Source organism: Herpailurus yagouaroundi, unplaced genomic scaffold (assembly GCF_014898765.1).
Source record: "Herpailurus yagouaroundi ecotype Mexico unplaced genomic scaffold, PumYag 159, whole genome shotgun sequence".
Lineage (NCBI taxonomy): Eukaryota > Metazoa > Chordata > Mammalia > Carnivora > Felidae > Herpailurus > Herpailurus yagouaroundi.
In genome coordinates this window covers 63,681,170-63,705,035 of record NW_024412400.1, presented here as the reverse complement: position 1 = coordinate 63,705,035, position 23,866 = coordinate 63,681,170, and the positions used below count along the sequence as shown (strand labels likewise).

Here is a 23,866-nt window from a genome sequence, read left to right as displayed (position 1 = left end):
CTCTAAAAATTTAAAAGAAAATTGCTTATGAGTAACAAAACTCTAAACAATCTTAAACACATTTACAATCTCTTGTTTCTTAAAGATATGCAAAAGCCTGTTTTCACAATAGACTATCATTTAGATTTTACCATCTGAAGTTGTTGCTTCTTCTGCAAAATTGAGTTCAGTTTTTCCTGTTGTTTTACGTAAGTTCTCATTACTTCTTCCATGATTTTTCCCTTATCATCCTCACAAATGATATCTTTGACAAGAAGTGGCGATGAAGCTACAGTATCACGGTCAATTCCTGTCTTGCTTGTGTCTCTGATGAAATTGCAAGTGGTAGACTCGGGTTTCTTTTTACTTGTCGAATTATTTGAGACTGATGGATCTTTGAGAGGAAAAATGAGGTAACAAAAAATGAGCATCACTGTTAAAAAGTCACTAGAACAATCCACAAGTGAAAAAATTTCATTTACAAATAAAATAAAAATAATAAAATAATAAACTTAAGAAAAGTAGTGCAAGACTTCTACAATGAAAACTACACAATAAAGTATCATTGAAAGAAATTAAAGACCTAAATAAATGAAAAGACACCCCATGTTCATGGATTGGAAGACTTACTACAGTTAAGATGGGGCCATGAACTAAATGTCAGTGACCACAAAATTCAGTATGTTGAAATACTAATGCCCAATGATGGTAATAGGAGGCGGGGGCTTTGGGAGATAATTAGGTCATAAGACCTATGATGGAATCTATGCCTTTATAAAAGAGACTCCAGAGACCTCTCCTGCCTTTTCCATCATGTGAGGACTTCCATCATGTATCTGAGCAGAACACAGACATTTATGAAACAGGAAGCAGGGCCCTGCCAGACACCAAATCTGCTGATGCCCTGATCTTGGACTTCCCAGCCTCCAGAAGTATGAAAAATAAATGTTTGCGGTATAAGCCACCCAGTCTGTGGTATTTTTGTTACAGCAGCCTGAACAGACTAAGATAGATGGTAATACTCCCCAAGGGGATCTACTTTTTCAATGCAATTCCTATCAAAATCTCACCTGGCTTGTGGCAAAAATTGACAAGCTGATTCAGAAACTCATATGAAAATGCAAGGAATCCAAAATAGTCAAAACAATCTTGAAAAACAACAAATGTGTAGGACTCACAATGCCCAATTTCAAAGCTTATTACAAAGCTACAGAAAGCAAGACTCTGTACTGGCATAAACACTGAATACAGAAATAAACCCATACTTTCATGGGCTACTGGTATTTGACAAGGGCACCAAAACAACTGAGTCAGGAGGGAACAGTCTTTTCAACAAATAGTGTTGGAACAACTGCATTCATATACAAAGAGTGAGGTTGAACCTCACACTGTATGTAAAAATTAACTCAAAATGGAACAAAATCCTAAATGTAAGAGCTAAAACTTTTATATGCACATCTTTGTGATCTTGAATTTGGCAATGGTTTCTGAGAATAACATCTACATACGCAATCAAAGACAAAACAAATTGGACTTCATCAGAATTTAAAACTTTTGTGCTTCAAAAAACACCAACAATAAAATGAAAGACAACTGATAGAATGGCAAATCATGTATCTGATATGGGTCTACTATCCAGAATATATAAAGAACACTTACAAGTCAATAGTAAAGAGACAAATAATCCAAAGTAAAAATAGGCAAAGGATCTGAAGAGATTCAATAAAACATGGAAAGGTACTCAATATCATTAGTCATTGGAGAACTGCAAATCAAAACCATGATATACCACTTTACAACAACTAGGATGGCTGTAATCAAAAGACAACAATAAGTGTTGACAAAGATGTGCAGAAACTGGAACCCTCATAAGCTGCTGGTGAGAAGGAAAATGGTATAGCTGCTTTGCAAAACAGTTTGGCAGTCCCTCAAGATGTTAAATATGATCCAGTAATTTCACTCCTAAATATATACCCAAGAGAAATGAAAAAACATGTCTACATTAAAATGTGTGCATAAGTGTTGACAGCAGCATTATTCATTATAGCCAAAAAGTGAACACAATTTGGGGTGCCTGGCAGGCTCACTCAGTAGAGCATGAGACTCTTAATCTCAGGGTCATGACTTCAAGCCCCATGTTGGGCATGGAGCCTACTTAAAAAAAAAAAAAAAAGGTGGACACAATTCAGTGTCCATCAACTGATGAGTGGACAAGCCAAATGTGGTATATTTATCTATACAACAGAGTATTATTAAACCATAAAAAGAAAACAAGTACTAAAATATCCTACAACGACTGAGAAAATATTATGCAAAGTGAGAAGTCAGACAATAAAAGGTCACACAATATATGATCTCTTTTATATGATGTGCCCAGAATAAGCAAATCTATAAAAACAGAAAATAAATAGAGGCTGGAGAAAGAGGAAAATGAGGAGTAACTTCTAATGGATTACACGGTTTCTTTTGGGGGTGAGAAAATGTCCTGAAATTAAATAGGTGTATTGATGAACAACTTTATGAATTTACTGAAGGTCACAAAACTGTACACTTTAAAAAGGTATATTTTATGGTACATGAACTATATCCCAACAATTTTTTACAAGTCACTAGAATTAATTTGGGAGATATACTGCAAATAAGACTTACTAGTATGTTACCGGTTATTATTTACCATATTTAAATCCAAAGAAAGCTGAATTTTAAAAATCCCAAAATTAAAGTATAGAAACCCCCTTGACCCCAAGAATCTTCAACTACTTCAGGAAAGCTGCAACAACTATCACACTTTGACTAAGCTGTAAGCAAAGCTCTGCTGCCATAAAGAGGATAAAAGAAGCAGCATTTGTACAGATATGTCTTGTTTGGTCCACGGCACTTTAAAAGCCACTGTAATCGGCAGCTCTTTTATTTTTTTAAGATGTCCAGCCAGCATTCTGCTTTTATGCCACCTGCTTGGCTCTCACTCACAGCTATGAGTTTTCACTCCTTGCTTATCCCATGACTAAGTTTCCCTGCGTCCTACACCTCACTACTCTTACGTACTAAGTCTTAGCATTAGTAAATGGTTTCTCCATTCACAGCAAATTAAAAAGGACCTTCTGAAAAAAAAACTGACAGGAAAAAAAAAAAAGGCAGGAAAGGAAAAAAAAAAAGTCATACAAAAATCACCCACAGTATGAAACCATGTAATCCACATATCTGTATCTTTAGCCGCGATAGCTATCACTGTGCTAAAAAAAAACTCAGAGTTTTGAAAGGTACATTTTTTTTCAAGATAAAAGCTTCAATTATCTGGAACATTCTCTTACCTAGAAATCTTCTTTGAAAATGCTGAAAAAACAGATTAATTAGATATTTGATTTCAAAAAATAATTTCTGAATACTTACCTACACGGCTACATAATTCTTTACTTGTTTTCAAATCCATTTTCTCCTGTTCCTCCAGTGAGACATCTGGATACGATACCACTTTTTGATGTTTCCCACTACTATGAGGCTTCTCTGATGGTCTTGGTACGGTCCTACTTGTCTCTGTCTTTGTGACCTCTTTAGACTGGGATACAGCAGAAGTAAGCGACACATTTGGTGCAACCACTTTATCACACATGTATAAGTAGTAGCTACAGATGGAGAAAGGCAAAATAAGACACATATTCACTTGGGTAAAAAAGCAAAATACATTAAATCTATTTCTATCATTAAAAAATTTTACATTAAAACAGACAACATAACAACTCAGAAAATAAGGGTCACAGAAAAGAATTCCTTAAAAATTCAGTACTTTAGGCAGTAAGTGCAAAATTATGAGTAATTTTCGTTATTTTGCAAAAAGTAATCTCTAAGCACAGAGAGATACCTACAGGGAAAGAAAATTAGTCTCATCTCCTTCCCTCAAAACCACCTGAGAATTAAAGGCATCAAGCACTTTTAGAGCTATTTAATAGCCCTAAATAGGTAAGGCTTATGCTAGAATGAAAACAGACCATATACTACTTGGAGAACCATTTTCTTGCCTGCCACCCGTCCAAAGCAAGGAATCCTTGCTCTGTTATAGAGAGGCTGATTCAGTTCCACACTATAAGGCTAGAGCCAGATTCACCGCAGGCCCAATCAGGAGCTCCCAGGGCCCGTCTTCTATAGCAGTCTGAACACCGCTACTGGGCAACAAGTCCTACTTGTTTCAAACCCCACAGAGCGATCTTCCTAAAATACTTCAGTACTTCCTAATTTGATAAAAATTCAATAGTAAGTTGCACAAAACTAAGATTGAAGGCATGACTACCAATTTTGCTCAAAGCTCACATAAAATTTTCTGCAGATTACCTGAGAGACCCATGGAACAAACTGGAGCTAGATATTGAAGTACCATACTATTAACTATAATCTGCATAACTTTAGCCAAAAGATGCAACCATTTAACTGACATAATACTTCATTCCCTAAATGCTAATGATCTCTTCTTACATCTGATTTTCTTTACGCTGTAATCTATATTGTTCTCTTTACCAATCACATGAATTCTGCAGATGAAAACTCAGTATTCTGCTAAGAAAACGGACAGGTTTAATAATATCCAAAGAGTTACTTCAACACAATAGGAATGGTAGGAACTGTGCAAATGTAAGTAAGACTGAGATTCTTCATCACCGTGTTTGGGGAGGGGGGGAATATATATTTACAGCAATAAAAATCTAGGAATCGACAAATAAAAAGTTTATAATCTAAGGTGGATTTTTATCAAAAACGTGAACACTGGATTTTGAGGGATATGGTTACTATGAAAACTTCTTAATTTCAAAAAATTTCCTTGTAAAATATCAAAGTTGCATACCAAACTCTTGAAGAGTTGGTTTACCTCTTAAAAGGAAGGAAATTAAAGGAAAATTTTCAATGTTTACTTCAGGGTGAAAAGGAAATGATGATTTCCTAGAAAGAACATACACACCAAGAAAAGGTTATCTCAAATATTCAACACAATTTACAATTCATTTATTAACAAGCCTAAAACTAAATAATGAATTAGCAGAGTCTAGAACAGTACCTGACACATAGATGTTGAAGGAATGAATGAATGAATGAATGAATGAACAAACGAACAAATGAGCCAATACCCACTCACCTGGGGTGTAAAAATGAATGTGTCTGCGAAACATGGTCACCTTCCTGCTTTATAACAGGGTACCATGACTGTAATTCCATTCCTGATGATGTATCTATCTGTAGAAAAATGTAGAAGGGAAAAAGTTCATTGAAGGAAGATGTGATGGTTAATTTTATGTGTCAACCAGATAGGGCCATAGGATGTCTCCAGAGAACCCTAGTAAGAGTTACATTATTTAAGAGTCATCTTCTAACAAGGCAGTCTGTCCTTAAAGTACCAAATCTAGTCACTCAAAACAACATCAACCATCCTTTCAAAAAATAGTTTCAGGGGCACCTGGGTGGCTCAGTCAGCTGAGTGTCCGACTTCAGCTCAGGTCATGATCTCACAGCTCATGAGTTCGAGCCCCGTGTCAGGCTCTGTGCTGACAGCTCAGAGCCTGGAGCCTGCTTCAGAGTCTGTGTCTCCCTCTCTCTCTGCCCTCCTCAATTCATGCTCTGTCTCTGTCTCTTAAAAATGAATAAATGTTAAAAAAAAAAAATTTTTTTTAAAAGAAATAGTTTCAGTATGCATGTTCAACATGGATTATCAGAAATGATTTCATAAAATTTCATACTTATGGAATCTATTTTTTAAATGCTTTTTAATTTTTAGTGTTTATTTTTTGAGAGAGATGGAGCGTGAGCAGGGGAGAGGCAAAGAGAGAGGGAGGCACAGAATCTGAAGCAGGTTCCAGGCTCTGAGCTGTCAGCACAGAGCCTGATATGGAGCTTGAACCCATGGACCATGAGATGATGACCTGAGCTGAAGTCAGATGCTTATCTGACTGAGCCACCCAGGCGCCATTTTTTTTAATGTTTATTTGAGAGAGAGCAAGAGAGAGCGTGCAAGCAAGGGAGGGGCAGAGGGAGAGGAAAGAGAATCCTAAGCAGATTCCCTCACAGCTGTGAGATCATGACCTGAGCTGAAATCAAGAGTCAGATGCTTAACCCACTGAGCCAGCCAGGCACTGCTGGAATCTATTTTTTAAATCCATTTTAAATAGCACCTTACAAATGTACAGCATTGGTAAGTTCCGATCCTGCTTGCTGCTACAATCAGCTAGAATATACCCTTTCCCTACAGTATTTGTTAATGGATTAGATGGCATTCTATAGCAACAAATATTTGCCAGGGGAGTGAGGTCACTAAGATGGCAACATAGGTTGTTCCTGACTTGCCCGCCACACGCAAGAAAAACAACTAACATCTATTCAAGGGCAAGTCACCAGTAAGAGAATGCTGTAACACAGGGGATGGGGGTGGTGAAGCTGAAGCGCCCCATCGCGCCTCAGAAACCAAGACAGACTACACTAGAAGGATGAATGTTAGCTGAACCTACTGTGGTAATTCACTTCACAATATATATGCAAATCAAACTATCATGCTGTATGCCTTATACTTAGTGATGATATCGATTATTTCTGAATAAAACTGGAGAAGAAAAGTGAATTGATAGAGGGATGAATAGGTAGATATATAATAAAAGTATAGTGAAATGTTAAAAAAAAAAAAAAATTAAAAAGATAAGGGAACCCAAGCAGAGCCTCACAGAGTAACCTGAGTGGAGGAGTAGAATGTCCAGAAAGACCAAGGCAAATAGAGTCTGCAGCACAGAGAAAGGTGCCCAGAGAGAACTCCACAGATCTGTGGAGGGTCTATCTCAAGAATTCAGCATAGTACCTGAGCAGCCCATGCTTGTGAGGAAATTTCTCAAAGCCGGGTCATGCAGCTAATATGGTGACTGATGTGAGGGAGGTAGGAGTCCAAAGAGCAGCCAATTTATCCTATTACGGCACAACTCAAATGGGCATTATTCACTCCACAGCTCCGTACCAACTTGGATGAAACAGTGATGGGTTTGCATTGCACATTTTTACCTTCCCTCTACCCAGTCTTGCCCCTACTCCCTTCCTTTCACAGGCAACTGATCTCTAATAAACATCACAAAAAACAAACACACAAGCACCACAGAAGTTTGCCAAGCTAAACTACTTTGCCTAACACTTATCAGTAAACCATACTTCCTCATAAACTGTACCTGTGAATAAAAGCAAAGAAGAAGGTAAACCCTTTTGGCTACTTAATGAGCATCTACCTGATAAGAACTTTATACATCCTACTTAATTCTAACAATAACTTACATTAAGTAGGTATCATGATCTCCATTTTACACATTAGAAAAGTGAGGTTCAGAAACTGAGAAAGATGGGGCACCTGGGTGGCTCAATTGGTTAAGCATCCGACTTCGGCTCAAGTCATGATCTCATAGTTCGTGGGTTCGAGCCCCGCGTCGGGCTCTGTGCTGACAGCTCAGAGCCTGGAGCCTGCTTTGGATTCTGTGTCTCCCTCTCTCTCTGCCCCTCCCCTGCTTGTGATTTGTCTCTGTCTCTCAAAAATAAATAAACATTAAAAAAAATTTTTTTAGAGAAAGAAAAGAAACAGAAAAGAATAACCTGTGGCTACTAACTTCTCCCTTATTTGGTTTGTTTCACATGGCCTCCTCACTACCACTCCCACTCCCACCACCACCACCACCATTCAAATTACAGTAATGACCCTGCTCTTGTGGGAAAAGAGTATCTTATTAAAGGGGGAACAAGACTCACTTGGTAGAGGAGGGAGCTAAAAGGTGGCAGTATTTGGGTGAGCAACAAAAACAAGAGGCTAACAGACAAACCCAGTGGAGTAAGAGAGAATGGAATTAAGAATGAGGTGAAGGAGAAGAAGGATGTGACAAAAAGGAGAGCTTCATATTCTTCTGACACTGCCTCTGAGAGTCTCCATTCACTTCTGCAACTGGGTAAAGTGTGTGGGAAATGATGCCATCATCCGATAATTCATAAACACAGCACTCAGAGGACAGCCACCAAGTACCAAGAAACCAAGAAAACTATTTTGCCTCATGTCCCAATATTCCAGTTCAGAACCAAGAAACTACACAAAATGGAAGGGAAACAGAGCTCTAGATGCTAAGCAGTTGTGATTCAAGCAAAATTAATTCATAAACTGTCCATGGTTTGACTGGGGAGATCTCACTCATGGGGGAAGAAACTCAAGAAGAAACCTGACAACCCACTACCCATTTTGTTAATGGGCCAAAAAGGAAAAGGAAAACAGCTTTTGGAGCAAACATTACACAACTTGATCAATCAGGAGGTGATTTAAGGCCAATTAAAAGCCAAACTTAAAAATATGGACAGGGCACCTGGGTGTCCCAGTCAGTTAAGTGTCTGACTTTGGCTCAGGTCATGACCTTGAAGTTCATGGGTTCGAGCCTCGCATCAGGCTTTGAGCTGTCAGCACAGAGCCTGGATCCTGCTTCGGATTCTGTGTCTCCCTCTCTCTCTGCCCCTCCCCCACTCACACGCACGCACACACGCGCGCTGTCTCTCAAAAATAAACATTAAAAACAATTTTTTTAATCCACAAAAATAAAAATATGGTAACTTCTATTTGTAGGAGGCCAACATTTTGGTTAAGAAGAATGAACAAGGAAGGCACCTGAGGGGCTCAGTCAGTTGAGCATCTGACACCTGACTTCAGCTCAAGCATGATCTCATGATTCATGAGATCAAGACCCACTCAGGTCATGATCTCACGGTTAGTGAGTTCAAGCCCTGCTGGCAGCACAGAGTCTGCGTGGGATTCTCTAGCCTTCTGCTCTCTCTGCTCCTCCCCTGCTTGCAGGCGCTCAAGCGCATGCTTTCTCTCAAAATAAATAAATAAACTTTAAAAAAAAAAAGAATGAACAAGTAATTTGAAAAACTAACAAGACCACAAGACTAGGGGAAATAAAGAGATTTTCAAAGGATTTAAGAATTGAGTATTCAGTGAGGGGACCCTGGGCTCTCTACAAGAGTACAAACAAAACAACAACAACAACCTCACAATCCCGATCAATTCTAAAGTTCAGAATCTGAGGCAAAATCATGTTTATTTATAAAATAAGCCAATCTCTTGTTTACATAGTTTCTCAGATAACTTAGTTCTACAAGTAAATTAGAAAGGATATTGCTGGTTAACAACGATACTAAATAATAGATGCCAGGTGACAATCGACAGCCTAAGGAGAATTACAAAATGCAAACACAAACACTAATTCAAAAAGCAAGACAATCTAAGGGCTTTATCACAGACCAGGGCAAATAATTTAATAAAGCTCACTTGTCCCCTACCTTCACAACAGAGCACAGAAACTGATATTTAAAAAGTCTTGAGTTAACATGACATAGTTAAACTCTATTCTATAACTTATACCAGATATAAATACTACACTGTATACATACATACCTACCACTTAGAAAGACTGAAAACTATTTAAGACATTTTAGAATTCAGGAAAAAGGTTAAAGTTTTTAAGAACACAGTGCTGAAAAGAGTAGCTTCATCATCCAGAAAACTCATTTAGGCAGAACATTTTTCACCAAAACACTATATGACAAGGTGTTAATAAGCATGGATAAGCTCACTGTAACAAATCAATGAAATGTAAGATCAGCTAGGGTGCCTGGGTGGCTCACTCGGTTAAGCATCTGACTTGATTTCAGCTCAGGTATGATCTTAGGGTCATGAGATCGAGCCTGGTGTCGGGCTCTGTGCTGAGTGTGGATCGAAGTCTGCTTGGGATTCATTCTCTCTCTCTCTCTCTCTCTTCTCTCTCCCCTTCTCTGCCCCACACCTACTCATGCACAAGTACTCTCCCTCTCTGTCAACATAAACATTAAAAAAAAATAGATCAGCTTCAATTAAATCGGAATTTCTTTTCTAGAAGTCATTTGTTAAACTCATTATTTAGAAAATAAAGCAAGCTCCACTTTAAATCAGTTATATATCCCAAATAATTCTGGATGTACTGCCCAAGATATCAATTGCTTCTCAGTTTTTTTTAATTAAAATTACCAAAATTGAGACATTTCCTAAAGTTTTTTCTGAAAAATTTTTTTAATGTTTATTTTTGAGAGAGAGAGAGAGACAGAGCGTGAGTGGGGGTAGGGCTGACAGAGAGGGAGACACAGAATCTGAAGCAGGCTCCAGGCTCCAAGTTGTAAGCACAGAGCCAACGCGGGGCTCGAACTCACAGACCGTGAGATCATGACCTGAGCCAAAGTCAAGAGCTTTAGCGACTGAGCCATCCAGGCGCCCCAAAAGTTTTTTCTATTATAGATATCTGGAATCTCAAATCTCCTGAATAGCAAGTTCTAAACTTCTTGACTTGAAATCTGACTCAATTTTGATCAAGTTCATTTCAAAGCTTGATTTAAGTTTTACTATTTTATTCATGATCCAAAGCCAGGGCATATTTCTATTTTCTATCATCTCTAAACTTCAGATGCCTCCATAAAGAATTGCTAGCATTTTAAATATCCATCCCTAATTTCTGCCCTTTATTTTATTTTCTAATCTCACACAATCCAACTAACAGAATCACAGTCTAGGGATTTTAAAGAAACCCTCTTTAAAGATCACCTAGTGCAGTCCCCTAGCCAACGTCTGAATTCCCTATTCAAAATCACTGACAAGTGGCTATCCAGCCTCTGCTTGTACAGCAGCTTTAGGTCAAGGGCCATCTTCTTTACTTTTGTGTATTTTCAGTACCTAGCACCATGCCTGGCATGTAGAAGGAACTAATAAATATTTGTTGAATGAATCCTGAATGACAGCTTAGCTCATTAATTCCCAGGGTGGCCTTTTATCGGGTTACTGTGCTACCATGAAACTGAGAAAGAAGATAGTCTCTTTCACATTCAATATCCTTCTACTCCATGAAGCACCAGAAAGCCCAACAGTCTCTGGGGTGTATTTTTAGAAATCAGACCTACAAATTAAATAATACAAATGATGGGGAAATACACAACGCTAACCATGATAAAATGTTGGGATTTGATTTTATCTAACATGTGGTAAGCCATAAACACATTTATAACAACTTATCCTAACTGCGTGTTAAAAACAATTAAGAAAAGCACATATTATACAACAGAACATTCACAGGCATGCCAGATTTTCTCATCTATTCTGCATTTGTGTCAACATACAAATTAGGTCTTCAAAAAAAGAACAGTGTAATTAAATGGCACAGCAGTGTTGCTACTACTGATCAGGAATAAAAATTAGATACCAAGATATGAGCACGTATTGCCTCTTATCTCACTTTTCAAGGTGGGAAGAATTTATTTACTTGGTGTTTTTAAACATCAGAATAGAATTCATTACATTACTTGGCAAAGGAGAGAAGTAGATCACTTAGTATCTTAAGTTAGAGCCCTAAACATTTTTAAATGCTTTTACCGCCCAACTTCCCCACCGTTATCTACCGCGAAATGAACAGATGGCATCCTCATCTGAAACACAGGAAAATTTTCAGACATATTATTTCATTCTTTCTGTAAGTCATAAAACAACAAATAACATCTATGAAAGCAAAATTAAAACAATCCCAAAATGTACACAAGAGTAAATATTAAATAAATAAAAATTAGGAAATGTTTTATAAAAATTTCCCTAAATTTCAACCTACGGTGTTATATACACATGATCCTTTAATAATCACATTTCCTAATAAAGAACTATTGTGTTTTTGGTAGTACAATGCTTTTTAGTCTCACAATGACAAATAATTTAGAGAACTTGATTTCATTTACAAAAAAAAAAAAACAATAAACATTTTAGTCACCACTTTCTGGATACAAAAGCAATCCTACCCACTCGGCACTATTCACATATAAACATTCCAATTTATACTTAAAAAAAAAAAAAATCACAACACTTTACAATTCCTAGACTTATCTCCAATAATAAACTTTGCTTTTAGATGATACTCTAGTTTTTAATTATAGTAGCAGATTAATATTATGACCCTTAATTAAATCCAAATGACAAATATTGATGAACTAAAGAAATCCAGATAATATCCTCAACGTATACTGGCAGGATTTCCAAAGTCTCTCCAAAAATTACATTAAATTTTTTTTTAATATGTGGAAAAATTATTTTCAAAAACAGAATTTAGAAAGAGCTATAACAGGTAAATTTTTAGATTGTGGTATTTATTCCTAAAACAGTATGCATACAAAGGACTAGCAGATTGGTAAATTTAACAGACTATTCTAATGATGTGCTTACACAAGAAATAAAAGATAATATATATTAAATATACATTACTTTGTACAAGCCCAACATAAATCATTAGCAACCTTACTAAACACATGACTAAATACACAGCTAAGCAATAACTCCTTAGGAATAAAGTGGATATACCTGTCAGGGCCTTTTTGCTGTGTTATTATAATACTAAGGCATTCAAGTGGTCAATAAATGATTTCAGAAGGACACAAAGACACCCTACCACACAGCTGCCAACAACTCTTACTGAAAGAAACTGAATCTCTCACTGAAGGATCAAGTTTCCTCAGTACTTCCAACATGTTGTGAATGAGCATTTCAACAACTGAAAGAGGAATAGTGTTACAAGGTAGCAAATAGCTACTTAAGAGATTTTAAGGCTCAATCTTGTGCCTCACTTCATTGTAATTATTAGAATTAATCAACCTAATGCAAAACTGAAACAATATGATCTAAGCACCTCCACTAAATTACCAAAACCAGATAGATCTTCTGGAGATATAGCAATGTCTGCTGTTCTCCCACACTGAAAGACACCACCTATTTCACAAAGCCAATCTTAAGTTTAAATAAGTGCTCAAAGATGCTCACAGGAAAAGCAAAGGCTCACGTTTTTATAATGTGCAACTATTATCTTAAATCCTTTATGGAAATAAAGCCATGTGAAGTTAGTAGTATGATACCACTCCCTTCATAATGTGAAGGAAAAAGAGCAAACTGATATAAGTCCTGTTAAGTTCCTACTTCTAAAATAATAAAAAAATAATAATAATAAGTTTATTTATTTAAGTAATCTCTACACCCAATGTGGGGTGCGAACCCACGACCCTGAGATCAAGAGTCATGTGTCCCTCCGATTTAAGCCAGCCAGACACCCCTAAAAATAAAAATTTTTATACTGGAATTTTACAGAGACCAATTCATTTAATATGACAATAACTTAGCAATCTCCATGACACATACATCTTTTCACTAAAATATCTGTATAAATCTAAGGTTTTGCTTTTCCAGCCCATTTCAACATATATGCTTTTTCAAAAAATGTTTATTTTTGAGAGAGAGAGAGAGAGAGAGAGAGAGAGAGAGAGAGAGAGAATGAGTGGGGGAGGGGCAGAGAGAGAAGGGGACAGAGGATCCAAAGCAGGCTCCACGCTGACAGCAGTGAGCCCAATGTAGGGCTGGAAGAACCCACAAACCCACAAACCATAAGATCATGACCTGAGCCAAAGTCGGTCGCTCAACCTACTGAGCCACCCAGGGGCCCCCCAGCATATGTGCTTTTTAAAAAAATTATGATGGTGCCTTCCCCACTCACGGTCTGTCACTTAAAAATAAGTAAACATTAATAAAAAATTTTTTTAATTATGATCTCTGTGGCGCCTGGGTGTCTCAGTTGGTTAAGCGTCCAATTTTCTCTCAGGTCATGATGTCGTAGTTCATGGGTTCCAGCCTGGTGCGGGGCTCTGTGCTGACAGCTCAGAGCCTGGGGCCCGCTTCAGATTCTGCCTCCCTCTCTCTGCCTCTCCCTCACTCGCACTGTGTCTCTTTCTCTCTCAAAAATAAACATTAAAAAAAATAAAAATAAAAAATTATGATCTCAGATCATTTTGGCCTTCAATTAATGTATGTTGAGAATATCAAAATGAAGATTAATTCTTTAATGTAGATTAATTTTACTATATGCAATGTAGTCTATTTTTTATTTTACTCTACTTCATTTTTTTAATGTCGGTGACCCACTAAATTGATTTCGTAACCCTCCTGGCCCTCAACTGGGGTTCTCAAGAGATAAGCCCAAATGCCCCAAGGCATCCACTGTTTGCAATGAATTAACTTCACTTCAAAGCTTTGAGAATGGTAGTATACACCATCTTTGAGAGAAATGATGAAACCATCACTCAGATCATTTTCTGTAGGGCTTAAATCTCCTTTCTTGAAACCCCAGATGAAAAGGGCTGCGTGAGTGACAAACTGCAATTTGAAAAACCTTGCTCTAAGTGAACGATCCTAGAATTGGTCCACAAGTATTATTTCAACAACTAGTCTTGTATTAATAATAACACTTGTGCACTGTGCATTTGCACAGATTTACAAAGGATTACATGTGTAATGGAATAAACTCCAGTGTTAATTATCATCTATGTTGAAATTATGAATTACGAAATTTTGTTTTCTTCTTTGCACTTGTTTAGGATTTACTGCAGTGGGCCTATATTGCTTTCATAACCACACCAAAAAACAACAAGAAAAACACTTTTAATGTGGAATAAAAGCCCTAGTGTTACCAAAATGATCTTTAGTGAGCCTCTAAACTTTCATATTCCTTGTCCCCATAAGATAAACAAAATACGCACTTTTAGGGCTATTTGAAATCTCAAAACAAATTCAATACCACAAGTAAAACCAAAATGCTGCTCTGCTTTAAAACTAAGCCTCTTTTTCTCCTCAAAAATCACTGGTAACTTTATAGGGCTAGTTAAGACTCTTCATTCAGTTATTCAAACCTTTATTAAACATCTACCACATTCTAGATTCAAAAACTAGAAGATAAAGTCCTGCTCTAAGGAGCCTCCATTTAGTCTTTATGTACATATTTCTGTGACCCACTTCTAAGTCTAGAAATCAGTATGAGTTTTAAAGTAATTTATATCTTTCTATTCATTCCTTTTTCTGCCTAGCATGGTACTGTAATACTTAATTTAGTGAATGAAGCAAGCTTCACCTTAAGAAAAGATTTAGAATTTAATTATATATCTTCTTTTTGCTTTTCACAGTCTAATAAAATCCTTAAGTTATTTTAAGTGTATGAACCCTCATTAGACCAAAATCCTGCATGTGGACAAAATACAGTTTCCAGTCATTACTAAAGCTATTCCCAAACTAGTTCTATCTCTTTACTTGAACAAAATGAGTTTTGCTCCACACTTTCCTTTCCCAGAATACTAAAGGAATTGAAATTAACCCAATTCTTGATTACTTCCTTGTTCTCCCAGTGGCATAAATTATAATGTATGCATAGCTATGAGAACACTGCTGGCTGCCTACACAGTGATTCAAGTATACCCTTTTTCTTCTTCCTTGAAGTTTCTTAATTTTTTATCAGACCATTTATCAGACCAAAAAGAATAAAGTTGTGACTTATCACCAGCCTTTTTAAAAATGTTAATACTTATAAATGTTTTACCATTTTTTTAATGGTAAAAACGAATATAGGCTCTGTATTTCCTAAACCATAAGGGGGCACTATTCCCAAAGCCATTCTAAAGATTTCATTGAAATGTCCTTATAATTCTTACAATAGACCTGTTTTGTATGTTCTTCTTGCATACTTCATTTTTAGTAAGTAAACAAAATATCCAACTAGTATAACAGCTGTGTACAAATAACTAAGAGTGGGATACATTTGAACCCATTACTCAGTTATCTCATTTGTGTTAGAAATGTCTTCACATAATTCCAGGTAAGTCAAGAAGATGTTTGGGGAAAGGAAAAGTCCCCAAATACGTATTACTAAATGTTTTAATAATAGTTTGAAGTACCATCCTACATTTCTAGACTCTTCCAAAATGCTCTGGCTTCCATTCTCTCACTCAACAGTTTATTTGCAAATCACAGGTGTTTACTTACAGATCAAACCATTATTTTACCCAAAAACTCCAAACATTCTAAAATATAATGCAGTGTGTTGTTCTTCAAAAATGTATTCAGTTTAAAAAAAGATTTCATTGACTGCCTCTGATGCACCAAGCACTAAACTACATTCTGGGAAAACAGGAAAAAGGGTCTCTAAACTCATGAAGTCAATTATTAATTTCAGAAAAGTAGACAAAAATATTCATACTCGTCGTGCATATGAACACAAATACTTCATCTGATTCTAACCTTACCCCCACTTGATCAAAATTTATGCTAATCGCAAAATACAAACTATATCACTGATGTAACAAATTACCACCAAATTGGCCACAATTATTACTGAAACACATTTTGTCTCAACACTACTCTCTGTAGTTGCCCATTTTCTCCAGTGTATTCCCTTACCTTGTTGGACTAAGAAATGCACTTCCTAAACAGAAAAATAACAGTTTACAAGATAGAATTTTTTTGTACTATTATTATTCCAATGACTTCTGCAAAAATGAGGAACTGAAAGGAAAATGCAAAACTAAAAATAGTAAAATGTTTAACAGGCTTTAAAAAAAAGTTTAAATTGATATCTTTAGGTCATTTATGTGCATCATAATCTATTTTTTTCCTAAGCTGAGTAAATACCATATTATTATTTACCTAAGAGTAGTCAATTCTGAATGTTAAAAAATCTACATTTTAAATGTTTTGTGTTTTTTTTTTTAAATATAAGGGCATACACCATCTCTAACTTAAAGATTTTCTGTCACATTTTGTAAGAGTAAAGAACCACCTATCACTACAAGTGGGCTATTCCAATGTGCTTGAAAATAATCTTAAACATCACCCTTCAAATTTTATTTACAAATGATCAATTTGCTTAGCGACCTTTTTTCCATAGACAAAAATGTAAGAGCAACTAAATCAGAATTAGATCAAATAAATAATACAACAGCCATATTTCTAACAAAAAGCATAAAAAGTTCAGGCGATACGAAGAAATAAATTGCTTAAGAACATCATTTTACAAAGCCACCTAGGCAGATCTAAAACCAGTTGTATTTCTTGTCCTGACCTGAGTAAGAAAGGCTTCAAAATATACCGTTAGTTTCTACACAGAGCCAGTTCTTCACTTAGAACACTGACCTTATACCACTTACTTCTCCCATCTAAATATAGCTACTAACTATGCAAATTAAATGGAGCTATTAGTTATGCAAATAGTTAGGTGATCATTACTAATATAATTTCCAACCCTGGAAATAACAGTTGCTACATTTCAAACAATTGCCTTTTGAGTTTCATAATTTTTGGTTTTTTAATCTAAAACAATACTTTAAATTAACTATGTATAAACGTATTGAACCACGTTAGTATTCACATTAAACATAAGGTTCTTTACATAAAATATTAATATATTTAGTTTCCTCTTCTATGTAAAAAAAAAAAAAAAAAGAAAAGAAAGCCTGTATTGACTTCTTCAAATGAGCTTCCTCTGGGTCTATTTGGTTTGTTTGGCAACCAACTCACTGACTCACAGGAGATAATAAAAAACGTTCCCCAGTCAAGGATATCTCCTAGCACCCCCTCCCTGTTAAGGACCTTAGTATAAAATTCAAGTTAACACAGAGTTTACGAACCATTACACTAAGGAAAATTGATAAGAAGTTAATGTTTCTCAAAATTCAGTAGTAGTTTGTACTACAAAGTTTGCTTTAGGGAAAAGCAGTGAAAATTACTAGACTTCAAGTCAGAAGAACTGCATTTCAGCTCCTCATTCTACCACCCACCAGTTATACAACCAGAACATGTGACCCATCTGGGACTGGTTTCTCATCTAAGAAACCTTGTTCACAGACCTTCAAAAAAGTCTTCAGGGCTAAATTTTCGAAATATGGAGTGATAAGCATAATAAAACAACCACTCAAGTATGTATTACATGTGAACCCAGAAGTCTTCTTTCTTAAAGATTTCATTGGTAGAAATTTTCTTAAATTCCCTTACATCGCTTACAATTCACATAAAATTGGAAACAATACCAAAATGAAACCAAAAACATTATAGTAAATCCTGCAAAAAGATAACAGCCAAAAGGTGAGGGAAAAAAATCTCACACCTTCCCCCCCCCCAAAAAAATGAATTCAAATTAATCATTTCTGAGACAATAAAGGACTACATTCAGATGAAGAATGGTTTCAATTTTACCTAAACCCTAGCACATACAGTTTCAGTTAAGTAAATTCATCACCTTTTTCTTTCTAATCTTTATCATGGTCCTCAGATGTTTTTGCTCACAAATACAGAAGAGGAACTTCAGGCAAAGGAGTTTATCCCAAAAACGCTTATGTCAGAGCAATGAAGACTGGAGTAAGAATATCTAGCAAATAATGTGGTCACCTATGGACATGTAAGGGTAGGGCTCTAATTAGCATTGAGCTAGATATCATAAATATCAAAAGGAGCATTCCACATTTTGAGAATATAGATCATCTCCAAGCACAAGCTTCAGCATGGGACCAATCCAGCTATAAGCAAGTCCAGTAATTTGAGAAGTGGCTTGAAGTCAATCCTGCTTCAAAATCAGTCAATAACTGCACATGAACAATATAAACTTATCTAGTAGCCACAGGCAAGGAATTTCAGAGTGCTGACCCTTTGGAAGCAGCAAGTAGCAAACTACCCTGAATTAAGAGTCTAAAATTATCTTCTTGAGCTTCAGAAACAAATCACAGTTTTAAAACTCAACTGTAACTAAATTTCCTTCAAAACCTTAAAGGTACCATAATAAAGCACACGACACCAAAAATCTTAGATTCAAGCCCAAGCTCTAATGTTGCTGTGAATAAGCTGCGGTCATTTAATACGCTTCACTCATTTCTTCTGTGAAGTAGAAAAGGTAGAGATTATTTCAAGAAATAAAAACTAACAGTGGAAAACTTAGATTCTTAAGATGAAACATGGCCAATCTTTCATTGTACAACTCAAATAAAATTATATATGTGAAACTGCTCAAAAACAATGCTTGCCACAATGTAAGTGTTAAATAGTGCTAGCTATTATACTAACTTTAATCAAGTAAAAAATATATTTAACAACCAAGTCAACAAGCTGGATATTTAATAACCCAAATCTTGTTTATTACCCAGGCATTCAGGCTCTCAGAATGAAGACCTTAGTTTAGCCTAGCAGATATTGCAGTGGGAAAAATAGTAAGATCTCTTTGCTGACAGATTTTTATATTAGTATTTATTTAGCCTAAAATAATCTATTTATTCTAGCTGTCACAATTTTTTTAAGTTATTTCTTTCTTTTAAAAAAACCTCTTACCAGAAGCACAAATTCTTCCGATAAACCTGTCTTTTCCATTTATTCCGAATATTGATCAAACCTGAATATCCAGGGATAAAAACAATGTCAGAAATCCTAGATCTACCTTGGAAAAATGCTGTTTGAAGCCCACAACCAGAATTGTTTTGGCCAGCCATTATACCATTTGCAAATGGAAATAACACCGAAGTGTAAATTATCTGGAGTCCTAGGACAACAACAGATCTAGTCATCAAAAAGCAGGATGTGTGAAAAAGAAAGAGATCATGACTTGACAAAGAAGCCCCAAATCCTCCACACCCTGTCTATATAATCTTGGGAAAGCCACTTGATCTGAGCCTCATTCTCTTTATCTGTAGAATGGGAATAATCCTACTTCTTGCACTAGGCTGTTTGAAAGATCAAATGAACACACACACAGGAAAGCGCTTTATAGCCTAAAACGTGTGATACAAACATAACACATTACAAAGACCAGTATTTTTTGTCGTTGCATGAGCAGTAACAGTTTCTTAACATCGCACAGGTTAAGTAAGTCTAAATATAGACTTTTGATTTCAAAGTAAACCAGTGCCATTACTTAAAATTACTATTAAAAAAAAAAAAAAACTTGCCTTAGATTGAGTCCTTTTTCCATTTCTCATGCTAAATTTCTCCTTCATTTCTTCTAATATTATCTTCAGTTTCTTTTCTTCAGGTGTCCCTAAGTATTTCTGGTTCACATGAAGATAGCAATGCCATTTGGCTGACTCAAAGCCCCAGTGGCAAGTCCTTTTGTCAGGTGATCTGTGAGAATGCATCACAAATGTCTGGGGCGCAAACATTCCACAGCACTCCAGACATTGAATACATGGAGCATCAGGCTGAACATAAAACTGGGGTGCAAACAGACCCTGACATTTGCCCAAGCATTCATGTTCCACTTCAAAGGCACTGCCAGTTTCCTTTAACTGGGCCAATGAGTTTTTAGCAGGAAGTACACTACCATTTTGAGGAAAAGTGCGCGGCCGCAATAAAGCATTACATAGTCTTTGTGCATCAGTTAATGTGATCAACCCACAGGATGGGGCATTGAATGGAAGTATTCCCAGGACCTTTAAGATATGAAGCTGGTCTGAAGTACACCGTGAACAATAGATGTACAATTCGTCACACACCGTATTTATTTGCTGGAGTGAAAATTCTCGGAGAACAGAATTTAAGACTTGAGGCAAACAGAGTCTCTTTTCTCCTCCAACCTGAAAACAAGAAATAGACTCCCCTTCCAACACAGTCTGTGTGAGTTCTGTGGAGCTATCAGAAGGGATGAACAGTGGACCAGGAAGAACCTGAGGAGATGGAAGAGGCAGAAATACAGTGGGCGACATGCTTTCTTGGGAATACCGAGCAGAAAATGCTGCTGGTCCACCCAGAGAGCTCTGACTACTTAAATGAAATTGTGCCAAAGTGTGTTTCAAACTGGGATTTAAATGTAAAGGTTCTGGCACAGAGGCACAGGTTCGCTTGACGTGCTCCCCATCGGTTTCCATTGGCACTTCATAGTCCTCCAAGTGTTCCTTCTTTACTGTTGGCATCTTGTTTATCATCATTTTTCCATTTGCAGGAACGTCTGTCATCATTTTTTTCACTGGAGGGCCGCAATCATCTCCCATCCCATTCAGTTTTTTATTTGAGCCCTGAACCAAGGAATAATTTGTCTGTAGATTTTCCATTGCTAAAAACTGTGGTGTTAAATAAGTAAGTCTGAGATTTGCATTGTTATTTAGTCACTCATTCCAAGAGAGAAGCAATGTATATCAATAGTTCTAGTAGCTTACTCTCACAGAAAACTTAAATTTCCAAAGAGAAATCTCCCTAAATTACTCAAGAGATTTTACAATTTTATTTGGTTCTGCTTATACTCTAGTATAATTTCACTGCTAGTGCTATAAAATTTCTTCTTTTGTCCCTAATAATAAAGAATATAATTTTGAGAGGCACACCTCTGAGGAAGCCTTTTTTCTTAACTCTTCAAATAGATGCATTAAAATAAACTTATCAGTTCTCTCAATTCGGAATGTCCAGATTCAGTGCAATGGTTTGGTCTGGTTTGGAGCAAAACATGTGAAAAGTTTATGCAATTACTTGTGTCATAAAACCCAGACACAAATATAAATCAAAATGTTGCACCCAAATTTAGTTTTTGGCACCAAGGACACCAAAAAAGGAAAAGAAAACACTATCTTCTCTAAAAGTGATGATCTGTTGGTCTGTGTTGACCAACTGAAGGTTTGTAGAAATCCTCAAAAACGGTAAGAAGAGCCTCTGACTCCACTTGAACTTCTACAGTTAAAAATGATATCTAAAGAAAAATTGCCCAGTTATCTTCATGGATTACTGTTCATTCTTCTTTTAATTAATCTGGAAGAGAAGAGCAGTGAGGGAGAGTTATACTTGAATTTGCTCAGAGGCCAAAGGGTCAGTTTGAAACTAGTTTCTTAATCTTATACTGAGTTCACTTTACCAAAGGTGACACTTGAGCGATTTCTTTAAATCTAACACCAGTTAACTAGAAGAACGTCATTTAAACAGGAAAATAATTTGTAGAATGGGTAAAGGGAGCAATAACATCCCTGAAAAGGGAATAGAAGAACCTTAAATAGATCATCTCACCTAAAACTAAGTACCAGAGTCTTTCCCAGTTATGCCATTTGAACTATAATAATCCATTACTTCATCTCTTAATTTTAAAAAATGCCAGTTTCATCCAAAAAAATCAGATACGTGCTAACATATCTACCATATGTACCTAACTTACAATTTTAAGGGCATTAATTCACCCAGTCAGTGTACGCTATTTTTTCTGGAATGACTGTAGGCAAAAATTAACTTTCCCTTTAAAAGGTTAGTGAATTTGCTTAATGGAAGCCAAAAGCTATAGACTCCACTCCTGGGAATCTCCATCCTTAACGAGACTAATTCCGGACAAAAAACACAAGGCAGACAGACCTCACAAAGAATGCAAATGGAGGAAGAGGAGAAAAGAAAAGATTCTTCTTCCACTTCCTTCTTGAGAGGACACCCAAAAGAAATCCAATAAATAAAAATGCCTCCCAAACTCTCAGCAGTTTCCCTTAAAAGAGACCCAAAGGGTTACGGACCCAGGCCACTAACCAATGTTCTGACTTTCGCCCACCACAGAAACACCTCAGCCAACGCAGACCGAGAAAGAGGGCAGGAGGCATGACCTACAATGGGGGAGCCCCCCCAAACTCTGAAATCCTCGGCCCACGCAAATCCACCCACCCATTACAAACCCGAGGGGGAGGGCGGAGTGGCGGACAGGGGAGCCGGGACGCCTTGGGCTGCGCAAGGGGAGAGTGGGAAGTGGAAAAAGAGGAGTCCCCCAACCCCCACCCACGGTCTCGGGACAACCCCAAGTGCCCTCCCAATACTGCCCCACTGCGGGGGCCGCGGGGAGGACTGTGGAAACCCCCCCCGTACCCTCGCCCCAGGAAGTTCTCGGGTGTTACCCCAGCACCCCTAAGGCTGCACCTCCCCCGCCTCCCCGGGGCCAGAAAGGAGAAGGGTCTGCGGGCGGGTGGGGCGCCTAGCCGGGATCTCCGCGCCGCTGGGCGCCGACAGACGCCCGGGGCATCCCCGAGGAGCGCAGACGGGCGGCTGGGGAAGGGTGGGGGGAGTGACGGGCGTCCGGGTCTCCGGGGTCCCGACGGCTCCGGTCAAGTGCAGCGCCCTTCCAGCCTAGGGTCAGCGAGGCTTGATCCGCCGTGGGACACCCGCCGTGCGCCCCCCGTGGCCCCGACCCCACCCGGGACCCGCGCATCCGGACCCCCGACTTCGGCCTCCGCGCCCGAGGTAGCTCGACGAGCTTTGTTAACTCCCCACTATCCACGGCACCGCCGTCGGGCTGCCCCAAGGCCGCGCGCCCCTTGCCGCCCGCCGCGCCCGCCGCGTCCTCACCACGAGCCGGGGCCGCACCTGTGCCAGCCGCCGCCGCTCGCCCGCTCCCTTCGGCTGTGCCGGCGCCGCTCCGAACCCCACACACATCGCTACACACAGCCCTCTGACGTCACCGAGCCCTCGGCCCGCCCACGTCACTGCGGAGACACACGGCTTCCCGCAGACGCCGCCGCCGTCTCCGGCCGCCCGGGGGAGAGCGAGGGCGGCGGGGAGGGGGAGGGGAAGGGAACGGAGCCAGCGGCGGCACCGCGCGCGCGGGCCCGCCGGCGTCGCTGCCACCGCCCCCTCGCGACTCCCAGCCCCTCGGGGACGCGCGCGCCGTCTGGCCTATTGTGGCTCCTCGGGGCTCCCCCCTCGCCCCGTCGCCTCGCGCGCGCGCCCCTCCCCCCCAGGCGCGCGCCCGGCGCTCCTGGCCTCGCGCGCCGTCTGGGCGGCTGGCGCACGGCGCTGTCTGCGGTGCACCCGGCGCAGACAGGATGTTCCCTCCCCGCCCCACCCCCACTGCCGCCCTCCCTCCTTCCTTCCTCGAGTCGCCCAGCCGGCTGTCTGGGGCCGCCACCGCCCCGCCCCCGCCCCACCCGCTGCTCTGTGGTGACGGGCCAGACCCGGGGGCGCCCTGGCCGCTCCGCTGCCGCGCGACTGGGAGAGAGGGGGCAGGGCGGCCGCGCGGTGCACTGTGCGCGACCCCAGCAGCCGGCAGGGCGG

The 23,866-nt window shown here is 38.7% G+C and overlaps 1 protein-coding gene across 2 annotated transcripts in view; it reads right to left on the bottom strand.

The window, feature by feature from the left end:
- Positions 1–23,382, bottom strand: part of SKIL (SKI like proto-oncogene) — a 28,849-nt gene extending 5,467 nt beyond the window's left edge. The window contains exons 1-5 of one of the 2 annotated variants that reach the window (XM_040480724.1): positions 23,162–23,382; positions 19,816–21,601; positions 5,102–5,199; positions 3,370–3,602; positions 132–373 (exon numbers count right to left, since the gene is read on the bottom strand). In XM_040480724.1, coding sequence (XP_040336658.1) covers positions 132–373; positions 3,370–3,602; positions 5,102–5,199; positions 19,816–20,913 — 1,671 coding nt within the window. In that variant the 5' untranslated portion in view covers positions 20,914–21,601; positions 23,162–23,382. The remainder of the gene's footprint in view (positions 1–131; positions 374–3,369; positions 3,603–5,101; positions 5,200–19,815; positions 21,602–23,161) is intronic. The other variant, XM_040480725.1, reaches the window with a different exon arrangement.
- Between the last annotated feature and the right edge of the window lie 484 nt (positions 23,383–23,866).